The sequence below is a fragment of the Toxorhynchites rutilus genome, chromosome 2 (assembly GCF_029784135.1).
Source record: "Toxorhynchites rutilus septentrionalis strain SRP chromosome 2, ASM2978413v1, whole genome shotgun sequence".
In the NCBI taxonomy this organism is placed as follows: domain Eukaryota; kingdom Metazoa; phylum Arthropoda; class Insecta; order Diptera; family Culicidae; genus Toxorhynchites; species Toxorhynchites rutilus.
Window position 1 is genome coordinate 107,314,116 of NC_073745.1, and position 21,730 is coordinate 107,335,845.

The 21,730-nt window shown below is 39.3% G+C and overlaps 1 protein-coding gene across 3 annotated transcripts in view; it reads left to right on the forward strand.

Moving 5' to 3' along the window:
- The window catches only part of LOC129768236 (beta-glucuronidase), a 57,485-nt gene that overhangs the window by 12,818 nt on the left and 22,937 nt on the right, over window positions 1-21,730 (forward strand). The window contains exon 1 of one of the 3 annotated variants that reach the window (XM_055769731.1): window positions 8,386-8,675. The exons of the other annotated variants lie outside the window; for them this stretch is intronic. Coding sequence (XP_055625706.1) covers window positions 8,564-8,675 — 112 coding nt within the window. The 5' untranslated portion in view covers window positions 8,386-8,563. Of the gene's footprint in view, window positions 1-8,385; window positions 8,676-21,730 lie in introns of those variants that run through there. 3 annotated transcript variants of the gene reach the window in all.

A 21,730-nucleotide genomic window follows, 5' to 3' on the forward strand; every position in this document is an offset into this window, starting at 1 on the left:
GAAAATTGGTGAGAAAAGCGCGTATTAATCATTTTCATTGTTCCCATAAGGCAATACGGAGGTATAATAAGGATATAATTCTGATACGTGCATTTTCGGCGAGAAAATGTAGCCGATATTGGGCTTCCGAATCATGGTTCTGCTTGACATATGTGTTTATTAGTACGGTCGAAAATGACTATAGATTAGTAGTATTTACCAAAAAATTCGTTATATTTACTAATTATTTCTCTCAGTGTACAACCTAACGTCCATTGTCAAATCTTGAATCTCCCTTAGTTTTAGATTATTGCTCGGTTATTACGGTGTCGCCAGGCTGAACATTGCACGGTCTAGCGTATCGCGTTTTATCCTAATACTTTTTCGAAGACAGTTTCGTCTTTGCGTCCCTTTCGTTGAGCAACTGTTCATCAATATGCGCTTATCCTCGGTTCAATAGTGAAACCACCCTGGTTTTTTCAGCATGACTTCCTCTGGAAAAATTGGTGGTTGAGTGAGCAGCAGCATTATGCGGCTGTATTGCAGCCTGCAGTCCATCATTGTAGTTGTTCCCGGTTAGCTTTATTAAAAATTCTCATGAATTTTTCGACTAACCCATTTTGTTGTGGGAAAAATGGTGTAGTGAATATTGTCTGTTCCACAACAATCGCTTCCATATTCTTCAGTATTAAATGGTGGACTATTGGAATCGAGCGCAATCGTCTCCCAAACCGTTTTAGGAGTGAATATCTTTTGCATTGTAATTGGTTTCACCGGTCTACCATTTATGGCACAAGTTTCGCATGAACCATTGATCAACATCTGTGGCTATGCCAGGTCACCATACTCGCTTTCGTAAAATGCTTTTAAATTTCGCTGTTTTTTGAAGTTCAACTGGAATCACGACACAAATGAGTTTTGTCAAATATTCCGTTCCTGATGGATAAGTTGAAATCTACTACAAAGCTTCCAGTTCCAGTTGGAGTGTTTCACCTTTTATAGTTGAATTCCAGGACGACATTAACGCGTTTTAGTTGCAGCAAAATGCCCAAGTTGACCGCATTTGTTGCATTTCAATTTCAATACGGGCAGCACCTATTCCAGTGAGCCCTCCTATTACATACGCTTCACCTCTCGTTGCCGATTGTACGATGAATTTTACTTCGTAACTAAATGTGCTAGCAGTTCTAGCAAGTTCGCTGTTGGACATGCCCTTGAGCAACTGAGCCCTGATGAAACGATCCTGATCTGCTGCACTATACTCACGAAGACGTACATTCTTCATTGGTCTGACCTGGAAACTCATAATCGATTTCTCCGATCGTTGTCGCGTGCACGAAAATGCTTCGTGCTCAACCGCGGTGTCGATTGTTCATCAAAAATTACTTTCGTTGTTCTTAATAAAAGTTGTGTAGCAATGACCTTTCGTCAGGTTTGGCCTCAACTTACATACTCGTACAATACCCTGCAATTCTTCACCCATTGAAAGAAAAAGCAGTTGTGACCGTTGTATAGGTCACACACGTTAGATAGAAATGCTGCGATCTCAGAGCTTCCAATATATTCGAACCACCCTTCCCGCATTTTGTTTGCATTTACGTTTTTTAAAGAAAGGTTCGATTTGGTCGCATCGGACGTTCGTATTACTTGTCGTCGCTTCATACGCCGGAATGTCACGACACTTCTAGCTATCATCTGCTTCAGTGTTTCCTGTTGACTATGTTGACTGAGAACTATTGTTACTGAACGAGCATTTCCCAGCTCGCTGTTTCTTTTCGATATTGGGTGGTTTCTTCGACACACCATTTTTTTCAAAAGCGGTTGTCCCAACACGCAGTTTTTTAGGCGGTTGTTCCGACACGCCCCCTTTTACAAGCGGTTTTCCCAACACGCATTCTTTTAGGCGGTTGTCCCGACACGCCCCCTTTTGCAAGCGGTTGTCCCAACACGCATTCTTTTAGACGGTTGTCCCGACACGTCACTTTTTCAAGCGGTTATCCCAACACGCAACATCTCAGGCGGTTGTCCCGACACGCCATTTATTATCACAGACGGTTGTCCCAACACGCCATTTTCTTAAATTTCTTTCCTCTATACCGGATGATTTCACTGAATATTTAACGTATCGTTTTTTTGGCAAAAAAACATAAAATGTCCGGCAGGATCGCCAATGTGAAACTTCTGATATTCACTGCACGGGTTCCTCAATGCTGTTTGTATAATCCTACAGTGAAATCACCCGATACAGAGAGGAAATATTAAGTGTGGCTTACCTATTCCACCGTTGTCTGCTGAAGGAGTAAATGAAGTGGAAATGTATGCTACTACTGCTGCTATGATATAACACCAACATCACTGTTATACTGTCAGCTGCGAGGGGTAGGGTATTGTGCATTTGATCTTTCTTCCACGCACCTCACACGACGCGAAGGCTTTCTTAACGGCACTAATGGCCTCTGGGCCTAAAAACGTGAATGCCACTTATTACACGAACACTTTTTTCTTTCGCTGGTGCAATTGAACCGGATTGTTCAATTGCATACACGTGATTATGGGAACTGCCGCCCAAAACGAACTGTGATCCGTCTCGCTCTCCTTTTAACTAAGGACGGACTGAGAAACCTGGGCACAAGTTTCACTAAGTTCGGAACTATAAAACAACCGGCGGACTTCAAACTCACTAGAGGACTAGAGGAATTTTTTGGATTGGAAAACGGAAGTTGGATTTTGTTTACCGTCTGTATTCTTCGGAATTCTGACATAGACTATCCTAACGTGGAACTATACCCACATTCCGTTTTGCCTGCCAAGATCGGGTCGATGAAATGTCAACAATCGACCTCAAATGCTGCCACCTTGCAATCGAGTTATCGACCTTTCATATGCATTCATCGAACAACTTGACGCCACTTTTTCGCCAACATGTGCAAGGCGTCGACCTGCTTGCAGCGCTGCTTTCAGCACTGCTTGCTGCTTGTTTGTATTGGTTTGTTATTGAAAATGAAAAGGAAATACATTGATCGATTTTAATCATTTTATTGAAAAAAAATAATAAAAATTCATGTATAATAAAAATAAGGTATATAATGGAATCGGTGCATCCGGGTTGTCTGGATTGACGATTCAAATCCGACTGAGTACATTGATGAATACCTCCTTGCCCTTGATGACACAGATATGTGGCTGAGGAGGATTCTTCAATGTGCGTGAAGCACGGGATCTCCGATGGGGAAAATTGCTCGAAATACTATCGATGGCCAGGACCTGCTGTTGCTGTTGATGCTACTCCCCGGAATAGCACCCTGGACTTAAAGGATACTGCTGCGGGAAAGCTGATGCTGTTGGCTGGTGTGACAGAAGTGTAAATAAGCAATGTGGTGATGAGGGAAATCATCTTTCTCACTCGCCGATTGATTGAGTCGGATGTATTCATAGCTGAAACAAAATAAAATGATTAGTAAGTGAAAAGCAGAAATGAATTCCCTACTCACCAGTTGTATGATCCGGATAAAAATGCGAACATTAAAATATCATGCGATTACGTTCGCTTACCTCACCTATTTTCATTCTACTATACAACGGAATCAGTGCATTCGGGTTCTTCCGGGGTGGTAATTCAGCTGAGCAAGTTGATAAATACCTCCTTGTTGAGTTTTCGTGTCTGAAGAGGATTTTTGAATGTGCGCGAAGCACGGAACCTCTAATGGGGAAAGTTCTTCGCAATACCATACCATGGTCAAATTCTGCTGCTGCCGAAATATATTTCATACTCACCAGTTGTATGATCCATTTGTTTTTGTTTGAGATGACAGTTTAGCGGAGTGGAAAAAAGAACCACCAGTGATGCCATTTGGTTTGTTTAATTATTCAGTATTTCGACTAACGAACTATCCGCGTTGACGATATTGGGGAATAGGCATGACAGTATGGATTTGCAGAAGGAATGAATACACTTTTAAAATGAAAATTATGAATGAACATGATTTTTCCTTAATCAAATTAGTACTTTATGTAAGTGAAAATCACCATTGCCTGCAAGTGTTGAAAAAACGTCATAAAAAAATATGTTTGAAGATAATTTTATATTATAATGACAAGTTTTTTTGAGAATATCTGAACGTCTATAAAAAATAATTCAATTTAGGGTCATGACAACGTACTTTAAGTTGAAAAAATTATGCCAAGAAAAAAATTTCATACAAATTTTAGCAAATAAAAACTGATTCGGGCCGACTAATATGATAGAGAATAGTTTGCCTCATTCAAACTAATGCCGTATCCAGATGTCGATACCTAATCGTCGTCATCGTGAATAGGTAACAGCGTTACGGTCGTTGTTAGGTCGATGTTTTTTTCGTCGATTGGATTGTGGGTAACCATATACTTCATACATATCTTAGTTTCATATCGGTTACACTTTGGTAACGTAGGTAACACATAATTGTTCAAGAAATTCATTAGAGGTAAATTCCATTTCAAGAGAAATTCATTTTCAGTTTTAGAACTAATTCTGATCAGTGTTCTCTACAAAACTTTTAGGCGCACCAATCATGCGTCTTCTTGTGGAATCTATTAAAGACACAGACTCCTGCCATACTTCATCGAAAACTGTTCCAAACTCGTGGGCGACGTTTGCAGAACCTAGTGATACCATCCAACAACACGGCATGCTACGCTAATTCATTGTTCGTTCGAGGTGTGGTAAACTGGAACTCATTACCGTCCGCTGTGAAGCGTTCCCCCTCGGAAGCAATTTTTAAGAGTGGCTGCAATATCTTTTGGAACCGAAGAAATTTAATTTATTTAGAATAGAAGAGTAGAGAATATGTTACATTATAATTATATCTGTACCAATTTCAAAACCGGAGGTAGCAAAGTTCAAAAAAGATTCACATCTTACGCTACTGCACAATGAACAAACAAACAACTGACCCTTGTTCCGGTCGAGCAGGTCCTCTTACAAAAAAAGTAAAAAAAAAATGAGTGGGCTACATCTATGATATAACCGCAAGGTTGACGTGGGACTACCTTAGCGTAGCAATCATTTGTTTGCATTAATTAAATTTTTGGTTGAATGAAACAATTCCCGAATTCAATTGAATTCAATATATTTGCTTTGTGAGTAAAAAGATTGTATAATTATATATAAGGTCAATTCATGCGTTGTGATAGATTATGTTCTTTTTTTTAGTGAGTCCTTTTACATTTCGTATGATGCCGAGGACAAAATATGTGAACGGAAGAATTATCAAATGATTATTTTATTTTACGTTTCCTTCTGATGTTTGCATCTCTCAAATGTATGTACTTCTCGAATCGCGAATTTACTTGATTTGATGAACTTCAGGCACTCAGTTTCGATTTTGACATGTACGTCGAACGCATATTGTTAAATCAATAGGCGTCAGCGCAGCTATTGGTTATCAACATCTTGCCTAATCATCAAATGGTATACGTAGTAATTCAGAGAGCAGAAGATATGAAGGCATATCCTTCAATGCAAGCTTGAATAACCGAGCCAAAGCATGGTATTCGTACCCGTTTTTGTAATCCGTGTTAGGAAAACACTTTTCGGAGTGCAAAAAAAAACATACGAGTGCAGAAGTACCCCCGGAAGACCGTGTTAAGAAAACATATTCTAGTTTGCACAAAGGCAAGCGAGTACAAAAGTACTCGCAATTTGCATTTATTTTCAGAGCCGATTTCCCCTGACATCTTGGTTTTGAAGTCTATGTTAGGCAAACACATTTCAGTCGGAACAAAAATGCCCCCGACTTGCATGAATTTGTAATGCCAATTTCCTCAGACACCTTGGTTCTAAAGTCTGTGTTAGGGAAACATATTTCAGTCGGAACAAAAATACCCCCGACTTTCATGTATTTGCAATGCCGATCTCTCCAACGCTGCTTGGTTTTGAAGTCTGTGTTAGGGAACATATTTCGGTGAGAACAAAAGCCCCCATACTTTCACGTATTTGCAATGCCGATTTCCCCGAGGCTGCTTGGTTTTGATGGCTGTGTTAGGGAAACCGTAGATCGGGCCAATCAAAATGAGGCAGTAAGGGCGTTTAGATAACGCTTAACATTTTACAGTTATTCAATTGTTTATCTCATGAAAAATAACATTTAAAAAATTAATTGGCGCTTTCCAGGGCCACCAAACTTTTCACAAAAGAGATATTGCAAGTTATCCACAATACGATGGATTCTAAAGTGATATTCGAAGAATAAAGTAAAATATTTAAACTGATTTTTGTTTACTTGGGGAGAGCCCGTGGTAATTTAGACGTGTTTTTGAGCTTATTGGGGTCTTTCAGATCGATCATTCAGTTTTTACGAGTCCGTGCATGGTTTCCAAATTGAAAGTGACGTCAAAGTAAAACACATTGCAAGCCGAATGGAAAGAAGAAATTTTTCAAAAATAAGAGTAGTGTTTATTGTTATAGTTACCACCAAAACAATCGATTTCGGATTCTTGTTGCCATTCGACGATAGATGCTGAAAAGTATAATTGGTGAATTATTTGTTTGGAGTAATATTTTTGGGAGCGTTAGAAAGGGTTTTTTTTTATTCTAAAGCGGATTTTTTTACCAGGTACATATTTCCCACGTAAAAAGGACTTCTTGATGCTGATAATGGTTTTTCACTTCTTCAGTTCAGCTAAAACCATTGCATGAAAACATGCGGTAACATTGGGTTTCATCGTGGAGTGAACATGAGATGAGTTAATATTTGTACAAATCAGACGCTGCAATAAATGTTTCTATGGTGGTTCGACACTACTCCCCTCTCTCTAAGGAGAGAAGAGGGGAGGGGTCTGTCTTCATTCTATCATATTTTCTGTATAAAATATGTAACGGAGGAACATGTTATTTGCAAGTGGTTGAACAATCTTGAACGAGAATTGTGTTTGAAAATAATCTGATATCATAATGAAGAATTTCGGTAGAAGTACTAGGAATTTGATAGTAAAAGGTAATTAGAAGATCAATTAATGAACAGTCCTGCGATTGGACTCATGAACTTGCGCTTAGTAAGAAAAAATAATGATTGTCAACATACAAAAATTCGAAGTTTCGAAAATTCATAAAATTTTGATGTTCCACAAAGTTTGTCAAAAATAGTTTTATCATCTTGAAATTATTTTATAAATTTTCTACATGACTTCTATTTATAAGAAAAAAAATCAAAAATGTCGCGCCCTCTTCGAAACATTGTAAACTATAAAAAATAAATACAATAAAGAATTACAAAACAACATCCGAAATTTTTGCGCGTTCAATATTTTTACTAGTTGGTTCCAAATTTGATATGGTTGATCAACAGTTATGAATTTTTGAAATAGGTATTTTTGGAAAAAAGGTGAAAAAACTGATTTTCGAACCACCCTGAAATAGAAATGAGCACCCTGATGAAAACAATTAACAAAATAATGGGTCTAATATTTTGCGATAAGGCGATAAGGAAGAAAACTACCAATTTTCACGAACATCTGAGAACCACTCTATCGGTTTGGAATGGAATGGCTGTATAATAGAGAAGCTTTGAAGGGAAATGTAATTATAAACATGGATTAGATGAAATTTTGGCAGAATCGGGTAGCGAAGATCGACACCGAGAGTGACGAGCGCCGGCTTATGAGTTGCAGAAGACTAGGCAACTTCTAAATAACGATGTTCGTGCATTCTCTATATTTTTATCGATAATTCATTTTATCACCTGTATTTCAACCGATAAAATTTTTCCGATTCATTGAATCATAAACAAATTTAATAGATTTGAATCTGTCCCATGATATAGGATTTAAATAGTGACAATTGAGTTGTCTGAATTGATACTCCCGAGAAAACTATCGAGCGTTGATTGATCACTGGCAGCACGGTGAAATTCGTTTGCTCCAACTCTTCTCATACCTCAAATCACCCGGGGCGACACTCAAAAAGTATTTGTTTGAAGAGCGAAACAGTACCTGAATCAACCGATTATATCGTGAGCTCATCGAGAAGAAACTCTTCCATGTCGAACCAGATAAGAAATAATACAATACAGAAATAATACAATCATCGGAGCTTTATCGCCAAAATTGTAGTGTCACGTCACTGACACAGTAACACACTGTGCATACCTCAAAACCTGATCCCCGGGACGCGGGAAACCCTGCGGATTGTTTCGCACTGTATGATCCCAGGGTTGGGTTCACCGCTTCGTTATTCAATGCTTCACTCCACGCTGATAGCCCTTTCGGTGGATCCCTTGGATATTGAAGCAGTTTTAAGTGCGCCTGCTGCCATTTTGGCGCATTGATAACAGCTGTTGAGTGAACCAAACTATACCGCCAATGTTGGTGTGTTTATGTAGATAAAAATACCACCGCAAGCGGGCACGATTACACTTCCCGTGGAGTTTTAGTCGTAATCCATCGGCTGGTTGACGCGATTCTACGCGCGATATATAATATATATTTTTTTTGCTAGTGGTAGATTAGGGAGGTTGACAAATTGGACTGAAAAAGTGTTACTTCCTAACTGTGCAGTCGGTGCTTTCAAACCTACCATGCGTGTTGCGTTGTGAAACCAAGTTTTCAAATGTACCCCGAAGAGGAAACGGATCTTCTGTTGGAGGAAAACAGGAAACAGGACAGGAACCGCGAGATTCGGCGTGGTCATAACATGAGATTGTTGGTGTCTCTGGTGATTGGTACGTTATCAAGATGATCGTGTGGAATGATGATACATTTTAGGATATTTCATGTACTATCACAGACAATCAGATTATATTTCACCTTAAAAAGATGCCTGTTAGTGAAAACATTAGTTCAAACGATCAATTTCCAAACCATTTTCAATATAGATCAATGTTGCAATTCCTAGTGGGGTGATATCTGCTTTTGCTAGTTTGTGATTCACAAAATTATCATCGAAGGTTTTACAATGGCATATGGGTTCAATACAGTAAAACCTGTCAAGATAACGACTGAAGCCGCCATTGAGACAGCCGCCAACACACGTGGATGGTATCAGCGTTTACACTTGAAAAGTTTATATGCTTTATCGGTGATGATGGTATGGTGCCAATTCTTCGACAGACGGGCTTAAATCAAACGATATTTTACCGAAAGCACATTGCCTTCACAGCTAGATTTGGCGAGTTAGCAAGTTTAGGTATTTTAAAACTGTACTCACACTAGAATAAAGTACAATATTGTGTTTGAAATCGTTCCAACGATTTGGATGCATGACAGAGCATATTAACTATCAGATAGCAACTAACACATCGATGTTATTGCTGGCTAGAGCACTCATAAACTTTTCACAGTTTTCTTTAACAAAACCTAAGCTAACACTTACTTTAAGTTTTGGGCTTCTACAATGGAAGTTACAGATTTTCCATGTAGCTTATTTTTCGAATTAGAGCCAGTTTAGGGTAAACAGAGCCCAAAAAGAAAAGTTTAATAATTCTGTCGGAGTTGAGATTCAACCATCTGCATAGAATGATTTTTTCGTCTAATTTGAAGCTCTATGACCTCTCGAAATATTCTGAGTCAACTACTAACACCCGGTATGTATGTCCCACGAATGAATTAGGTCAGAATGGTAAAATGATGACAACATTAGTAGATTACTTCTTGACATAACACGATGAATTACTTCGATTTGTTTTTTTTTCGTTTCTGGCAAACTCCCATAGAATCGGGTCCAATGTTGACGGACAGACAAACAAGCATAATTAATTAAACTGCGTTACTTCCGAACGAAGGTGATTTGTTATGATTTGTTGTTTTTCTTTCGTTCCAATAATTTGTAGTGATCGGCGAGTACCTCATACGCGTAGGTGTTCACTAATGTTCCACGGTGATCCTAGGGTGAGAGGTGTGTGAGGGTTATTTACGCATGAATGAGTGCGGGTTGGATGGCGACTATGGGCTGAAGCGATTCAATTGTTACAACGCAAAACAAATCAACCAAGGTGAAGAAGAAGAAGCCGAAACGAAGTGAGAAGGAATTGAGAAATCGTGTACAATCGAAAAATCTACACGTTGATGGTTACAAAAAAAACAGGAAGTGGGTTATATCGATGGTATAACCGCAATGGTGACGTAGGACTATCGTTGATTTAGTGATCATTTGTTTGAAGTTGGATCTAAATCCATTCTGAATGAATGAATAAATGAATATTTGGGGGACTTCGAAAATGAGAGCGTTACGTTGGAGGTACAAGGTTTTATGCATCCAATATTGGATACGAAAATATCCTACTGATGGGGAGGAATAATCTTCAGAAGCTTTCCTGCTAATTGCACTTGATTGAAAAATCACAAAACCAATTGTATTTGGTCGCAATATTATATGGATAGAAAACGTTCAAATAAACTCTTTCGCTTGTATGTAATTTTCAATTCCAAGAGGAACTGGCAGATTATTTTGCAGCAACGATCACTTCTTTCCGGATTCTTCTCGATAACCAGCAAACGTAAAGAGTTGCGCGCGTGTATGTGTGTGTGTGTGTTTGTGGCGGTTGCTCCGATGTCTCAAGCGGAACCAATTTTCGATGTTCGTATTCTCTCGGTCGTCTTCTCTTCTCTTTCTGATGGATCGGCTTTTCTGCACTCCGTCATAGTCCCAAACAAACTGAATGCGTTTCAGGTTAGGTTAGGTCAGGCCAGGTAATGAATCCCTTGATCCCTCACCATCCAGCTCGTCCAGCTCGTTCAACTCGTTCAGTAACGATGTTGTCTTGTAGATGTCCTCACGAAAAATGAATGCGTTTCACCACCAGAATATCGCTTAAGTATGCTTTTTGTCCGTGATTGAATCGAAAGAAGGTGTGGTTTACGATGGCAATTTGGAAGGCAAACTAGAGGCGAATGAGCTCTCTGAGTTTGAAACTTTCAGCGACTGAGCAATAATCGATTGAGAATTATGTTTTTCGCGATGCGAAACATTTTCCTTTGCGCGCGCATACATTGGAAACGAACATATCCTACTGATGGGGAAGAATAATCTTCAGAAGCTTTCCTGCTAATTGCACTTGAATGAAAAATCACAAAACCAAATGTATTTGGTTGCAGTGTTATGTGGATAGAAAACATTAGAATAAACTGTATCGCATCAATGTATTTTTAAATTCCCAGGGGAACTGGCAGAGCATTTTTCAGCAACGATTAGTTCTTTCCAGAATTTCCTCGATACTCGAAGCCCACCAGTGGTTAATGCTAACTCGATAACCACCTGTAAATAGCACTTGATTGAAAAATATTTGGTCGCTGTGTTATATGGTTAGAAAACATTAAAATAAACTCTTTCGCATGAATGTATTTTTCAATTCCCAGGGGAACTGGCAGATTATTTTTCAGCAACGATTGAATCTTTCCGTAATTTTCTCGATGCTGAATGGCATCCAAACGAAGAGTTCCGCGCGTGTATGTGTGTGTGTGGCGGCTGCTCTGATCTCTTCCCGGGGAACCGTTTGTGGCATCACTCTCCTTCTGATGGATTCCCTTCTGGCCTAAGGTGCACAAACAGGCTCTTGGTGACACTGTTCATCCACGCTTTGATGATAAACAAAGAACTTCACCACAACAGCGACAACATGCTCCAATCGCTGTTCAATTATAACTGAGTGGATTTCCGAGCGGCGCTCGCTTATATACCGATTGGTGATTTCAATAGCCTGTTTTGAAAGCAATTTTAAGACTATTGAAACAAGTTTTTGGATCAAAAAGTAACAAGTATATAACGCGTAGACATTTTATCTTTCGAATGAAGTGTTTATCATACCATTTCGTTCAGTTGTTTAGGAGCTATTAATGCTCAAAATCTCGGTCTCCGGCGTAACGCTTTCGTTTTCGAAACTTTGATTTTACACCCCGGTATAGAAATGAAAGATGTAGTCCTACGTCAAAACATGCGTGATTTTTTCCATCGTTAATTAAGGAGGTATTAGCGTTCCCGTGGCCGAGTGGTTAGCGTCCCACATTTTCATGCCGGGGGTTCGGGTTCGATTCCCGTTCTGGCCGGGGGATTTTTCGTCAGATATTTCCTCCGACTTGCACTGTGATCACGCGTATTCTAGAGCTTGCCACTCTAGAATACATTCAAGACGTGTTATCCGGCTAGGTACTACTAACAAAATGACGCAAGTAATACCTATGTTGAGAAGGCAACAGTTTCACTGGGAACGTTAGTGCCACCCAAGAAGAAGAAGATTAGCGTTCAAAAACTGAACACTTTTTCACACTGAAATATTGAAATGGACCCCTATATTGAACGGTTAGACGTAGTCCTACGTCAAAAATTATATGAGATGATACTAGATCTCGACGTTTCATGCAATTTTTTTCTTCGAAAAACCCGATTTCCTTTACTCCCCCCTTTAGTGATTTTTCGATTTTCAAAAAACTCAAACTTTGGCCGCTTTGCGCCAAGTCTGATTCTGATTGAGCTGATATTTTGCGTAGGGTGTTTTTTTCGAGGGTGTGAACATTTTCTTTGGGGTAACTTTTTGAAACTTTTGAATCTTTTTGTCCCTTGCGTAATCGTAACTTAATTTAATTTGTTAGTTTGTTATTCTTATCATGTAGACCGTGATGATGATTATGTTAGTAAATAAATATGAATTGAAACTCGAGATGACCATTTTCATTGGCACCCTAATATACATACATAATTGATTCAGATGATATATCTTTACATCTTCGGTTTTATATTTACGTCATCAAATTCAAGTTATGCAATTTTGTTTCTATCTAGTGTTTATCCATCTTAGGATTGTTTTTTTTTTGTGAATAAATGAATATAGTATCTTTCACTCTTCTCTTATATATGCATTGCGCTTCGAAGCAACGTGATTCTCTATATGGGAATGTATTTGTTATGCCCATTTTCACGCCGCTCAGAGAGTCATGTTGTATCGAAGCGCGATGCATATATAAAAGAAGGGCGGAAGATACAACATTCAGTCACACCTCGACCAGCTTGATGTGTTAACGTTGAGAGTTCATCTGAGTGTAGCGTTGCCTGAACGGTCTTGGCTTTCTTTCATACAACTAAAACCTGTTAGCGTGCAACTCTCGACTCTTTTATTTTTCCGAAATTAATTCTACAAGCAATTCTTCTACCTTCAAATTTCTGGGGAGGCGCTTAGAGCTACCCTGCTATATCTGCCGATAAATAATTATGCGCCGAGTAACCAAAAATGTCCCGTGTGTGTTGAACTGCCACGAACCGAGTGGAAACTTGAGATTTGTTTCACTCGCACAAAAATAACAAAATTGATGTCAGTAAAAAAAATGTAGACTCGGTAACAGCATAAGTTGAACAAAAATGTAATTAGAGAAGTGTTCGATTTTCGACAAGGGTGATGCACTTTTGGAACTTGACGACAAAGCGCAAGTGTGCTTTAATGAAATATGAAGAATGGTTTGGCGAGGTATTCTCCAAGCATCTTTACATACATATATGGAGGAATTAGGGTCGCTTCATGAGAATGTTGGTGCTATGTCCATTTCCGCGCCGCTCAAACTCTCATCAATCAGCTGAAGAATCATAAAGTATCTGTTCAAAATGACCTCGCAGCGAAGCTCTTCTAGGGAGGTCCAGGACAACTTGTAGAGTGTATATACCGGTTGATATTCAGGGTCTGGGACATAGAACAGTTGTAAACGTGAGGAAGGAACTTACGCCATTCAGTGGCGTCGACTTTCGGATTTGGTAAATCAATAAACACAAACGCTTATTCGTACAAGCGTCGCCTCTCTATACTGTATACTGTCAACTGACATCTGTATTCAAAGAAAAGACTCTCGGGGCTTAAATACTAGTTTACAAAAATAGGCTTAAACTCTACACAGAATATTTACAAATTATGCTGGGCGGAGCATCGCACCAGCAGTTAGAGTGATATGTGATGGCCTTGGTCAGACGCGTTCTTCGGAGAGAGAGAGAGAAAACACTTCTTTGTGGGTCAAAGTAAATAGGAAAAGAAAGTGCTGAAACATGTGTGCCGGATGCGCGCCACATGTTTGGTTAAATTTCTGCTGCTAGCTAAACTCGCAGCGGGGCGGAAGGAAGACAAACTCGCCGCTGCCCTTGGTGCGCGTCGAGTTATACAATCATAAATAGTAAACGAACTCTTGGGCCAGATTGCTGGCTCGGGTATCGTATCACATTTTATGTTTATATCGCCCAGCGCCCTCGGGGTGGTTTATTGCCTTAGAGGCCTCGAATATTGATGAGTTGGGTTTAAGCGTGATCATATTACACCTTTCCCCTTTCGGAGAATGACGTAACATTGAGAAGTCATTCAAGTTAAATTAGGTGGAAAGATTCGTCTGACCTTACAATTTTAGTGTTTATTCAATGTTTGTGATATGTACATTTTTCGTGTATTCAGGTAAAAATTAAGTTTGTTTATAAAGATTATCCTTATAATATGATTATACGGATTGTCTTCGTTGGGTGTTCTATTTGCTTATAAATATATTTATTTTTAATATTTGTTTAATATATACATTTTACATTTGATAATAACTGTCGGAAGGATTAACTGCTAACTAGGTATCCCTTTCCCCTTAGGGTGGGGTTGCTCATATGGTATTATTCTGTTTTTATGTACAGTCTGGACTTTATTGGTTTGATCATCTCTTATTGTTACGTTAGGGTGTTTAATGTCAATTATTATATATGGTCCTACGTATACTTTGTCTAATTTGGATCTGTTTTCGTTTGATAGGAATACTAGATCATTAATGGCTACTTTTGATGGTCTAGCCATGGTTTTCTGTGTCTCATTTCTGGCTTTTCTTACCTTATCAATTATTTCCCTAGCGGTATTTGATGCTATTTGTAGTTTATATTTAAGTTCTTTGTAATATAAATCCATGTTGTAAATTGGTTCTACATGTGTGCTTGTTGTGAGGTTTTGTGGTAATTTAGCATTCGTTCCAAAAACTAACTCGAATGGAGTGTATGAGAAATCTGTGTGTGGTGTTGTGTTGTAGCAGAATGTGTAGTAAGGCAACCATTCATCCCAGTCACTCTGTGCTTGGTTGACGAATTGCCTTACGTACTCGTTAAGACAACGATGGTTCCTTTCCAGGCTTCCTATTGATTGAGGGTGATATGGAGTGGAAAAATTTTGTTTAAGCTTCAGTAATGAAGCTATGTTTTCGAATAACTCGTTCTTATATTCAGTTCCTTGGTCTGTTTGGATGAGTTTTGGAATTCCATAGACCAGAATTAAGTTTTCTATGAAGGCTTTGGCTATGGTGGATGCTTGTTTGTCTATTGTGGGTTTAATAATGATGTATTTTGTTAAGTTGCATTGAATGGTCAGTGCGTATCGGTTTCCATTATTGGATCTGTTAAATGGTCCAATTGTGTCAATCGATACGCAGTCGAATGCTTTTTGGGGTGTTTTAATTTCGACGAAATTTTCGTTTGTTCGTATTGTGTGTTTATTTTGCTGGCATTTTATGCACTTCTTGATGTAGCTACTGATATCTTTTTTCATGCCACTCCAAGAATAGAGTCTGCTTAACTTTTTGTATAGTCTGGTGACTCCTGTATGTCCACCAGTGGGTGTATCGTGATTGTTTTTTATAATTTCGAACCTTTCGTTTTGGCTTTCTATCACACGCTTGGGTGTGTAGAGCACTATTTGCAAGTCTTTGAGCGTGTCATTACAAATCTTCTTAAAGGTTTGCACGCTGCATATTTGGAAAATTACGCTTGATAACGCTAGAGCTATCATGCTAATTTTCAAGTTTTTGGCCATATTTTCAACTTTCTTTACTAGTTTTCCCAGGGATTCTTTTGTGTTGCTTGCATTTTCAATTATTGTCGACGACTTTTCTTCGGTTCTTTTTTTATTCATTATTGCGCATTTCAAATTTTTGTTTCCGCTAGCGTTTGTTTCTTTATTCATTTCTAATGCGCGTCCGCATAGAAGTTTAGGTAGGTTTTGCCATTCTCGGGGTTCAATAGCCTCGTACGCTCTGAGCTGATCAGACTCAGTATCGTCGGGGTTTGAATTATTGTCTGTAATTTCTGTGTCGTTATTCGTTTCGTTTAGTTTTCTAGTCATTGCTCTGGTTTGTATACCCAGGACTTTTATAGTTTTAAGTGCCTCGGAATTAATTGCTATTCGTGATAGCGCATCTGCAGTCACATTTAGCTTACCTTGAACGTATTTTACATCAAAATGGAATTCTTCAAGATCCAACCTCATTCTTGTGAGTTTTGATGAGGGATCTTTCATTGAAAATAAATATACTAACGGTCTGTGATCCGTTTTTACTGTGAATTTCCTCCCGTAGAGGTATGGTCTAAAGTACGTAATTGCCCAGTGAATTGCTGTCAATTCCTGTTCAATTGTCGATTTATTGGCTTCACCTTTTGTGAAGGCTTTGCTTGCGTATGCAATGGGTAGTTCTATACCGTCGTTTTCTTGGGCTAAGACGGCGCCGCATGCTGTTTTTGAAGCATCGGTTATTAGGGTGAATTCTTGTGTGAAATCGGGGAATTTGAGAACTTTTGGTGAGATAAGTTCGTTTTTCAATTTATTGAATGCATTTTGGCATTCGGGAGACCAATCAAATTTTGCGTTTTTTCTGAGCAATTTGTTTAATGGGTACGCTATTTCTGCGAAATTTTGTATGAACCTCCGGTAATAGTTGCAAAAGGCAACAAAACGCCTCACTTCATCTGCTGATGATGGTGTGGGGTAGTTTGTTACCGCTGAAAACTTAGATTGGTCGGGCTGTATACCTGCCGCTGAAATGTTATGACCTAGATATGTTACGTCTGGTCTGAAGAAGGAGCATTTTTTGGGATTTAATTTTAAGTTGTAGTTTTGTAATTGTTTGAAAACGTTTTCCAAGTTAATAAGGTGATGGTTTATTGAGCAGCCGACGACGATGATGTCGTCGATGTAAAGGAATGCACATTCAGGTGGGAGTCCGCTAAGTGCTATGGACATCATTCTCTGAAAGCTATTTGGTGATATATTTAGACCGAATGGTAACCTATTGAATTCGTAGTGACCGTTAGAGGTCGAAAATGCTGTGTACTTTTTTGATTTTTCGTCAAGTTCGATTTGGTGGAAACCTGACATTAAGTCTAGGGTTGTAAAATATTTGGCTCTGCCCAAATGATCGAGGATTTCGTCGATTCTTGGTAGGGGGAATTTATCTGGGGTTATCTTTTTATTTAGTTGTCGAAAGTCAACCACTAATCGCCATTTTTTATCTTGAGTATTTGATTTCTTTGGGACTAAGAGGATGGGAGAATTGTATGGTGAGGTGGAATTTTGGATTATTTTGTTATTTAGCATGTGGCTGATTTGGTTATTTATTTCTGAAATTTGTGCTTCCGGGGTTCGATAATTCTTTATGTATACGGGTGTCTTGTCTTGAAGGTGAATGGTTTGCTTGTAGAAGTTGTTGGTTGTCAATATGTCGTCTTCTAGTGCAAAAATGTCGTTGTATTTAGTGCATAATTCTGTTAATTTCTCCTGGGCATGTTGGGGTGTATGATTCAAATTGAGTTCCTTAATCAGTTTCTCGTGTCTACCTTTTGGGTTTTCTCCTAATTCCGTTGTAATGTGATTTATGGTGTATTCTTTAAGGGGGATAGTGGTGGGGGCGAAGGTTTTTGGGATTGATGTTGGTGTGGTATTTGTGTTAATTATTGTAATGAATTGTGAGTTTGGGTTTATTATTGTGTTTGCGCAAAAAATGCCTGGTTTGATTTCTTGTGCGATCACAAGGGCATCATCGTTTAGGTTGAGTGACGGGAAGTGTTTTATAATTTGGCATCTAGGGGGAATAATGTAATTGTTTTCCCAGCTATCTTGAATCGGAATTTCAATTTTGGTGTTTTCATAGTTGAAGGTCATTAGCCATGTTTTGAGGCATAGGTTACATTCATATTTGGTGAGGAAATCTCTGCCTAAAATGCCATCTGCAATTATAGGAAACTTGTTGTTGACGATTTGAAATTGGTGTGGAATCTGGATATCGTCAAAAATGATATTTGTATTTGTGCTCGCTATGGATTCAGTCTTTCCCTCCGTAACTCCATTAATAATGCATCTATTTCCGGGGTGTATTAATTGTTTTCCGTTAATTTTTTCTTCTTTTACTATTGAGATGTCAGCGCCTGTATCAATTATTAATATACATGGTTTGCTTGACATTTGTAAGTATAGTGTAACGAACATTGAACAATTCACGTCGCATTTAAAAATATTTAATGTTGGTCTCCGTAATGTTTGTTTTCCTCCAATGTCAATGCCGGTTCGGACTGGAGGGCGTCCGTCGGTTGTGACTCGTTTCCCGTTAGGCGGATGTATTGCTGAGGGCGGTTAAAATTTGTATTCCGCCTATTGTTGTTGTTGTTATTTCGCTGTGGGTTTATGTTTGAGAATTGGTCTCGAACTTGGTTTTGCTGGCCAAAACGGTTATAGTTATTACGCGGTTGGTTTTGGAAATTATTTTGGTTGAAATTGTTGCGGTTGAAATTGTTTTGGTTTCTACCGCGGTTATGGAAGTCGTTTGGCCTGCGCCTGTAATTATTATAATGTGTGTCAACGTTGTTGTTGAAACGGTTGGCGTTTCTGTTGGTTTGCGAGTATGCAAATACTGATGCGCTCGCATTATTTAAGTTTTCCTCCAACGCTTTAGTCATCGCGTCGGAGTATGAATTGAAATTCCCTGCTCTTATGATGAGCGAGGTTTTTTCGTTTTTTAACCCTCCGGCTAAATGTTTGACGCCTTCTTTGTTTGCCATAGATTTGGCAACTTGGGGCGGAATTTCTTTAGCGGTGTACGCTGTTTCCAAACTGAACACCAATTTTTCTAAATCCAGGCAAAATTGTTCGATTCCACCGTTTTGTTTCAAGTTAGCCATTTTAGCTAGAACTTGTTCCGGTGGGCTGGTCGTTATTTTAGCTTTTAAAATTTTGCTTATCTCGCTCACCGATGTCGGTGTTTCAGTGAATGCATTTCTCGCCCGTCCCTCTAGTTTGGTTAGTATGACGTTAATTATGGTTGCTTTGTTTTCCGGTGTTTCAAATGTTTTCACCAAGTTTAAAGCGTCAGCGAAGGCTTTCAGTTTGTCTATGTTTCCGTCGAATTGCGGAACTATAGACGATGTAGTCTTGATTATTTCGAGTATGCTAGCCATTTTCGGTTTTCTTTGTAACCTGAGGCAAAATAGGACGGCTAGCGCAATTTCCTTGAGTGTTCTTGGTCTACCCTTTTCGATTGACGCCTTAATTGCGTTCAAAAGTTGGTCCGCCTTTTCGGTTATTTTTATGATTTCTGAGCCGTGGGTTGTGTCTAGTAACGTAGACGACAATTTTTTAATCTGTTTCACGAGCGCTTCCGCTTCCGTGAGGCGTTTGGCTAAGGTACTTTTCCTTAGTTTTCTGACCAGTTCCTGTTGTATAGTCAGGTGTATATGTTTTAGTTTTTGTATATTCAATTGGATGAGCTTTGTTACTTCGTCCATTCAAGGAGACAAGGAAAAATGGTTATCGGTAAAGAATTTATTATGCTGAGGCTGCGTTCGAACGCATGTTTTAAAATTTTCGAATTCTTTTAGACGGTGTCGACTACGGCTGCGTGAGCTTTTGCCGCTTGCATAGCATGTGCATTCATGCATGCCTTATATGCTTTGTATATTTTCGAAATTAGTAGTATGGATGTGAGGGCAAGTGTGACGCAGATAATCGCTCCTTGAGCTTCGTGCATTACACTGTGGTTCTCTAGGTGATTTAAAATTTGGATTTGAGCGTCGCCCGTGTTACTAACGGGTTTGGTATTAAATAACCCCATTTTCAACGGTACATATGTAAAACCAATTTTGTGGGTATTGTAATTGCTTTTTTTTTTTCTAATTCCTACTACCTATTCCTACTGCCGCGTGGGTATTACGATAAAAAATATTTTGTGCCTCGACTATAAATTTATTACATGATATCCGTATATAAAAGGATTAGACTAACTCGAGTCTGACTTACGCCACGTTTTCTCCGCAAGTGTCCTCTTCTCGGGGGTGGGGGGGGCGTGGGTGCCTCTGCGTCCGTCAGATCTCAGGGGTGTCCAGTTGGATCCAAATCGATGTTCATCATTTTTTTTTTTTAAATACTGCTTGCATTGCGAATGTTATTTATCCAGGTGGCTACTGTCAGCTTCACGATTTCACTTGTGTCTGCGATTCTAATTTTTCGTAAACGGCTTCAATAGTTTCCGCTGGGGTCCAATTTCTTCCCCGCTTTGCCGATTTTCACTTTCACCATCTTTTCGCTGAATGTTTCGTTACTCAATTTATTCACACTTGCACTGCGTCCGGTTGGTTTAAAAGTTCATTTAGCGAATTTTTCTTAGCTTAAATGATTCATATTCACACCGTACCCGGTTGGTTGGGACCTAACACACACAACACAACACAACAGTAGGCTTCTTCTTCTTCTTGTTTTTAAAAGGCTTTAAACTTTGCAGTTCACCATTGCCTCTGCTCAGTAGGCTCTAAACTCTGCGTTTAAATTCACTTTAATACGCGATAACAGCATCGGATCTGTCGGTTCACTCGTGACTCGGTGTCACTGGTCGCCATGTAAACGTGAGGAAGGAACTTACGCCATTCAGTGGCGTCGACTTTCGGATTTGGTAAATCAATAAACACAAACGCTTATTCGTACAAGCGTCGCCTCTCTATACTGTATACTGTCAACTGACATCTGTATTCAAAGAAAAGACTCTCGGGGCTTAAATACTAGTTTACAAAAATAGGCTTAAACTCTACACAGAATATTTACAAATTATGCTGGGCGGAGCATCGCACCAGCAGTTAGAGTGATATGTGATGGCCTTGGTCAGACGCGTTCTTCGGAGAGAGAGAGAGAAAACACTTCTTTGTGGGTCAAAGTAAATAGGAAAAGAAAGTGCTGAAACATGTGTGCCGGATGCGCGCCACATGTTTGGTTAAATTTCTGCTGCTAGCTAAACTCGCAGCGGGGCGGAAGGAAGACAAACTCGCCGCTGCCCTTGGTGCGCGTCGAGTTATACAATCATAAATAGTAAACGAACTCTTGGGCCAGATTGCTGGCTCGGGTATCGTATCACATTTTATGTTTATATCGCCCAGCGCCCTCGGGGTGGTTTATTGCCTTAGAGGCCTCGAATATTGATGAGTTGGGTTTAAGCGTGATCATATTACACAGTGCCTACTGTGGATTCCAAAAATCCCTAAGGTCCAACAAACTCCGACCATGTACGATGTGTACCATGTACAAATCCCTGATTCGATCGCTTGTTCTCTATAGACACGTGCTAGCACTTGGTGTTTTTCAAACGCCTGGTGCTCAGAACAATATACGGTGGTGTACAAGAAAACGGAGTATGAAGAAGAAGGATGGCTCACGAACTGATGCAACGCAACGGCGAACCTAGCATTCAGAAAAACGCCAAGGCTGGACGAGTGCGATGGGCGAAACAGCAGTCCCGCAAAGATAGTGTTCGCATTGAATTCGGTGGGGACAAGAAGAAGAGGAGCCCAGTGAGTGAGTTGATGGAACCAGGTGGTGCAAGACTTGGGAAGAAGAACAAATCTCTCAACGGTATCAATGGTATAACCATTATAAATAGATAGTATGTCATTTATTCATCAAACCGACGTCTGCACATCGAGACATAGCGCAATTTGAACAATTTTATTTACTATTTATCAATGTAATCGATCAATTCTCCA